Raw genomic sequence first — 7,500 nt, 5'->3', positions numbered from 1 at the left:
CCTACCTCTACATCCCCCTTCCAACAACCACCCCTTCCTCCTCCTCCTACCTCCCCTCCAACAATCCACTACTCTTCCTCCCTCCCATGCCTCTAACAAATCCATTTCTTCCTCCTCCACCTTCCAACAACACTTCCCTTTCCTCCTCCCCCTTCCAACAACCAATTCTTCCCCTTCCTCCTCCCCACTCCAACATTACCACCTCTTCCTCTCCCTCCCCTCAAAGCAACACACTCCTTCCCTCCTCCCCCTTCCAACAACCACCCCTTCCTCCTCCCCCCCCCTTCAGGAAATAGGGTCAGCGTGCAACCAGTTCCTAAGTAAACACATCACGCTGGCGTTAAACCTGACAGCGGCTCTTCGGGGTCTCGAGTGTAGGCAAATATCGGATGAAATAGGGAGGGGAGGGGAGGGGAGTAGAGAGTGGGGGGATGGGGGAGGAAAGAGGAGGGAGGAGAAGGAAGGGGCATGAGGGGGAGGATGGGGAGGGAGAGAGGAGGGGGAGGGGGAGAGGGGAAGGGTAGCGGGGGTGTGGAGAGGGAAAGGAGAGAATGCAGGAGTGGAGAGAGGGAAGGAAAAAAAAAGTAAAAGAAGGGGAAATGAATAAGTGGAGAGGGAGAAAATGGAGGAGAATGGAAAAGGGAAGAAAATAGACGGCGTGGGGGGAGTGGAGTGGAATAATTTATGAGGGAGGGGGGGGGGAAAGGAAGAAGGGAAAGAGTGAATGGAAGGTAAATAAGGATGAAGAGATAGCGGAAAAGAGGGAGGTGGGGGGCATCTCGAAGAGGAAATAGGGGGGGGAGATGAGAGAAAGAGAAAAGTAACAAGAGAGGAAAAGTAGGGGAAAAGAAGAGAGGAAATGTGTATTAGATATAGGGAAAAAAGTAGATAGAGACAGATAAATAGATAGATAGGTAGGTAGGTAGAAAGATAGAAAAAATAGATAAGAATAAATCGAAAGATAGATACCAAGAATAGAGAGAGAGAGAGAGAGAGAGAGAGAGAGAGAGAGAGAGAGAGAGAGAGAGAGAGAGAGAGAGAGAAAGAGAGAGAGAGAGAGAGAGAGAGAGAGAGAGAGAGAGAGAGAGAGAAAGAGGATTATGCGGGGTTGGATGTAATTATTTTGTGATAAGGGCGCTTTCGTCTTTAGCCACATTGGTGGGAATGTTATTAAGATTTTTATTAATCAGAAGGGAGAGAGGGAAAAGATTATGAGAGCAGTGCGAGCGGGGGAGGGAAGTCAGTGAGTGAGAAAGAGAGATTGAGAGAGAGAGAGAGAGAGAGAGAGAGAGAGAGAGAGAGAGAGAGAGAGAGAGAGAGAGAGAGAGAGAGAGAGAGAGAGAGAGAGAGAGAGAGAGAGAGAGAGAGAGAGAGAGAGAATGAGAAAGAGAAAGAGAAACCTGAGAGAGGAGAGAGAGAGAGAGAGAGAGAGAGAGAGAGAGAGAGAGAGAGAGAGAGAGAGAGAGAGAGAGAGAGAGAGAGAGAGAGAGAGAGAGAGAGAGAGAGAGAGAGAGAGAGAGAGAGAGAGAGAGAGAGAGAGAGAGAGAGAGAGAGAGAGAGAGAGACAAAGAGGAACAGGGAGAGACAAAAATGGAGAGAGACAGAGAAAAGAGAGCGTGAGACAGAGACAGAGAGAAAGAGAGAGAGAGAGAGAGAGAGAGAGAGAGAGAGAGAGAGAGAGAGAGAGAGAGAGAGAGAGAGAGAGAGAGAGAGAGAGAGAGAGAGAGAGAGAGAGAGAAGAGGAGAAAAGAGAGAAACTATACGAGAAACAAACACACACACACAAGCAGACACAGAGATAGTGAGAGAGAGTGAGAGAAGGAGAGAGAAAAAAAGAAAAAAAGAAAGAAAAAAGTCCGCACCGTACAGAACTCCGCCCCCCTCCCCCCCCCACCCCCTAATACCCATCGACTACGAATCCCGATGGACAATTCACATTCCTTCGCCCCCATTTCTGATCCTTGAAGGGGGGAGGGGGAGGGAGGAGGGGGGATAGGTACTGTCGTAATTAGATTTCTCTCTCTCCCTTTCTTCCTTCCTCTTCTTCCCCTTTCTTCTTACTCCTCTTTGTTTCTCTCTCGCTTTCTTCCCTCCGTTTCCCTTCATCTAATCTTGCCTCGGATTATTTCCTTCCTCTTCTTCTCTCCTTTTCTTCCGTTTCTCTTTTATTTATTTCTATTTTCCTTATTCTGTTCTTTATTGTTTTCTTCCTCGGCCTCTCCCCGTCTTTTCTCTCTCAGTTCCTCAACTTCTTCCTTCTCTCACTTATCTACTCCCTTTTCTCTTCTGTTGCTTTTTCTCTTTTCCTTCTCCTCTCTCCTCTTTTCTTCCTTCTCCCTCCTTCCCTTTCCCTCTTCTTTCTCTTCTTTCGTTTCTCTCTTCTCTTCTTACTCCTCCTTTATCGGCCCTATAGTCTTTCTCCTACACTTCATCTTCTTTTCTTCTCCTCCTCCTCCCTCTTGACTTCCCTCTCCGTTCCTTCTCTCTCCCTCTTCTCTTCCTCCTCCCTATATCATTTTCTTCTTCTTCCTCCTCCCTATCTCCCCATTTTCTTCCAACTCTTCCCTCTTCCTGCTTCCGTCTTTCCTCTCCTCTTCCTTCTCCTTTCCCTCTCCTCTCCTTCTCCTCCTTTAACGCTCCTTACTTCCTCCTACTCCCCCCTCTCCTTTCCTCTTCCATCCTCCTCCATCTCCTCTCCCCTTCCTCCTACCCCCCCCCTCCTCACCCTACCTCGGTACTAAACTTGAATTAATCAGGTTTTCAAAGAGAGAGAAAAAGAAAGTTTTTTCTTCTACAATCACAGTGATGAAAGGAGAGATTCAGAAGGGAAAAGGAAAATAGAAGCGTAGAGAGGAATTACAAAAGATAATAATAAATTGATCAAATAGACTCTGAAAGTAAGTATGGCGAAGAGTGCCTGGTCTGACGTTGGTGGTGTGTGCGATGCCGTTGTTGTCGTTTCGGTCTTGGTTCCTGTTTACTGCTCTATTTCTATTTCCTTCGTTTACATAATGGGGTATAACGAAATTCTCCCTTACGATACCTTACTTCATGTGTCATTTCCTTGTCTCCTTCCTTTCTTTTCCTTATCATCCTCTTTATCTACGTATCACCTTTCTTTCATTTATTTAGATTTTTCTTCGGCCTTCCCTTGACCCGTATTGCCCTTCCAGGTCGACCTGAAACACATAGAGCAGGTCAAGGGCAGCAACATCGTCCCCATCGGCATCAACCTGAGGGAGTTCTACATGTCCGTGGAGTGGGACATCCTGGAAGTCCCAGCCAAGAGGAACCAGGAGTATTTCCCGGGCGCTCCCGAGCCCTACCCAGGTACTGTGTCCTTCTTGCCACTTCCTCTTCGACAGGTGCTCTCTGTGTCTCCTCTCCGTTCCCGAGTACCGTTGTCGTCTCGTGCAGGTACCGTTTTCTCTTGGCTAGGGCCCTGACTCTGCTGTTTAGGTACGTTTTGTTTGTAGTTAGATGTTAGGTCCTCTTTGTGTAAGCGCTGTGTCCTCCTATTTTGATGCTATTTCCACTTTTCAAATTAATGTCTAGTACTCTAGCAGCTTTGTCTTCCAGCTTAATTATTGTCTGAAAAAAAATCTACAATATAAGTCTTTCTAATTCAGAGGAATCCATTGTGACGAAAGTAGGGGAAAAAGTATGAATGAGACTGAGTAATTTTGAAAAGCTATTCATTCTTACTCCTGCCTTTCCCCCTTATCCCCCTTTCCAGTTAATGTGTTTTCCTACTCAAGTACTGTGCCTCCATCCGGCCTAGCGACAGCTCAGGGTATTTGATCTCCTGAACAAATACTGCTTCTCACTCAGCTAGTGTGTGTACTCTGTTAATCATCCCAACTAGTTCAACATGTAGAGTGTTATAGCGGAGTAACATTTCTTGTTAGCTTCTTGTCGTATTAAGTGTAATGCTCTTTTCCTAGCTTTGAAACAGGCTTTCCATACCCAAGTCTTCTAAAGTAGTATATGGCAAATACTATTTCATTCTGAACCTTCGTCCTTTCCCCACGTACCCTAACCCCTTCATACAGACGCTGTATTCTGCTGTATCCTGCTTGATCTTCCTAACAATTCCTCCTAACCAGGAAGTGTGTTTGGCTGCAGTTGCATTCACTGTTCTAGTCAGGTATTGTGGTGGAATTCTGTTTCAACTCTTTTAACAACTTATTGCACATCCTACATCACCCAGATTTCTGCCAAGAAAATATATATTTCCCCGGATTACTCGAGTCTCCAATCTGGGTAATGAGTGTCTCGGATTAACCCTCTCCCCCCCCACCCCCCACGCCTCCCGGTTGAATACTGTCGAAGTAATGTGTGTGTAAGATTACCGGAGATATTCTTCTTGTAGTAAGGGAAATTTGATTGTAAGAGAGAGGCATGGAGAGACATAGAGATATATATATATATATATATATATATATATATAAATATATATATATATGTATAAATATATATATATATATATATATATATATATATATATATATATATATATATATATATATATACATATATTTATATATATAAATGCATACATACATACATACATATATATATATATATATAATATATATATATATATATATATATATATATATATATATATATATATTATATTCATATATACATGCATATATATAACACACACACACACATACACACACACACAGACACACACACACACAAAACACACACACAGACACACACACACACACACACACACACACACACACACACACACATATATATGCTTATACATACATATATATATATATATATATATATATATATATATATATATATATATAGAGAGAGAGAGAGAGAGAGAGAGAGAGAGAGAGAGAGAGAGAGAGAGAGAGAGAGAGAGAGAGAAAGACATACACGGAGAAATATATATATATCTGAAACTCCCAGATACACGACTTCTCGAAGATGGGCCGGAGGCGTTCTCGAAGAAACGTTCACCGGATGTCTCAGCATCTCTGAACGCAGCGCGGGATGCGAGTGTTTCCTGGAAGTTCCGCTGATGCTGGATCTTGGCGCTTTTTACGACCGGTGTATAAACTCAGTTTCCGAGAAGAGGGAGAAGGAAAGACGGGAGGAAGAGGGGGGGGAAAGGGTGGATGAAGGAGAGGAAGGGAGGGGGGAAAGAATGGATGAAGGAGAGGGAGAAGGAAAGACGGGAGGAAGAGGGGAGGGGAGGGTATGGCGGGATAGATGAAGGAGAGAGGGGGGGAAAGGGTGGAGGAAGGAGAGGGGGGGAAGGGTGGGTGAAGGAGAGGGAGGGGGGGAAGGGTGGATGAAGGAGAGGGGGGAAAGGGTGGATGAAGGAGAGGGGGGAAAGGGTGGATGAGGAAGAGTGGGGGGAGGGGTGGATGAAGGAGAAGGGGGGGGGAAAGGGGCAGGATGAAGGAGGAGGGGGAGGAGGGAAAAGGGTGGGATGAAGGAGAGTGGGGGGGGAAAGGGTGGATGAAGGAGAGGAAGGTAGGGGGAAAGGGGTGGATAAAGGAGAGGAAGGAGGGGAAAGAAGAGGACGAGGAAGAGGGGGGGAGGGTGGATGAAGGAGAGGGGGGGGGGAAGGGTGGATGAGGAAGAGGGAGGAAAGGGTGGATGAAGGAGAGGAAGGAGAGGGGGAAAGGTGGGATAAAGGAGAGGAAGGGAGGGGAAAGGGTGGATGAGGAAGAGGAGGGGGGAAAGGGTGGATGAAGGAGAGGGGGGGGGGAAGGGTGGATGAGGAAGAGGGAGGAAAGGGTGGATGAAGGAGAGGGGGGGAAGGGAGGGATAGGATGAGAGAGTAGGTGAGTGTGTGTGTGTGTGCATGTGTATATATGTGTGTGTGTGAGAAGATAGATTTATAGATATATTGATAGATAAACACACACACGCACACGCACTCGCCCAAACCCACACACACACACACACACACAGCTGTACTCTACTTATCATTCTAGGCTATATCATTTGTATTGACTTGTCACGTTTACACAGAGACTGACACATTTTAGTCTTTAATCTATAAATCCATCTCACTGTCACTCCCCCTCCCTCTCTCTATCTATCTATATTTATCTATTTATTTATCTATCTATTTATTTTCCTATCTATCTATCTATCTATATATGTATATATGTATATATATATATATGTATATATATATATATATACATATATATACATATATATGTATATATATATATATATATATATATATATATATATATATATATATATATATATATATATACATATATATACATATATATATGTATATATATATATTTATATACATATATATATATATATATATATATATATATAAAAATGATATATATATATATATCTATATATGTATATATATATATATATATATATATATATATTTTTATATATATATATATATATATATATATATATATATATATATATATATATATATATATATATATATATATATATATATATATATATATATATACATGTTTGTGTGTAAATATTTCGTTTTAAATATATATATATATATATATATATATATATATATATATATATATATATATATATATATATATATATATATATATATATATATATATATATATATATATATATATATATATATATATAAGATGCAGACATGTAATGGAAATTAAATTATTTTAAAGATAAATACAACAGATTATAAATATATATATATATATATATATATATATATATATATATATATATATATATATATATATATATATATATATATATATATATATATATATATATATATATATATATGTATATATAAAGAGTGCCATGAACGTTAAGATATCGATCTCCGTTAGACTTTTCATTTCCCTCTAATTAAAGCTTCGCAACAAAGCCTTTGTAATCACACTTGAAAAAATTCCTCCACAAACATGAAAGCTCAATTTTTTCTTTTCTTCTTCCTTTTAATTTTTTATCTTTCTTTCTTCTCCTTTTTTATTCTCGACGCACAAGACGAGACCCGCCGGCGAAGCAGTCTCGATATCTCCGAGTCGAAAAGAAAGGGGCTCGGGGACTGATTATCTTCTGTCCTAAACGCGTAAACCCCTTTATAAGTATATATATATATATATATATATATATATATATATATATATATATATATATATATATATATGTGTGTGTGTGTGTGTGTGTGTGTGTATATATATATGTATGTATATATATATGTATATGTATATGTATATATATATATATATATATATATATATATATATATATATATATATTATATATGACATATATAATATATATATATGAATTTATTATATATATATATATATATATTTATATATATATATATATATATATATATGTGTGTGTGTGTGTGTGTGTGTGTGTGTGTGTGTGTGTGTGTGTATATGTATGTATATATATATGTATATGTATATGTATAAGTATATATATATGTATATATATATATATATATATATATATATATAT

General features: G+C 39.9%; 1 protein-coding gene across 1 annotated transcript in view; it reads left to right on the top strand.

Annotated features, from left to right (window-relative positions):
- Positions 1-7,500, top strand: part of LOC113820412 (nicotinic acetylcholine receptor beta2) — a 433,088-nt gene that overhangs the window by 365,986 nt on the left and 59,602 nt on the right. The window contains exons 6-8 of the mRNA XM_070136889.1: positions 3,174-3,417; positions 3,737-3,793; positions 3,985-4,147. Of these exons, the coding sequence (XP_069992990.1) occupies positions 3,174-3,417; positions 3,737-3,793; positions 3,985-4,147 (464 nt within the window). The remainder of the gene's footprint in view (positions 1-3,173; positions 3,418-3,736; positions 3,794-3,984; positions 4,148-7,500) is intronic.

This window comes from Penaeus vannamei, chromosome 2 (assembly GCF_042767895.1).
Source record: "Penaeus vannamei isolate JL-2024 chromosome 2, ASM4276789v1, whole genome shotgun sequence".
Classification (NCBI taxonomy): Eukaryota; Metazoa; Arthropoda; class Malacostraca; order Decapoda; family Penaeidae; genus Penaeus; species Penaeus vannamei.
The sequence above is the reverse complement of the archived record's forward strand: the minus strand, read 5'-3'. Positions and strand labels throughout refer to the sequence as shown.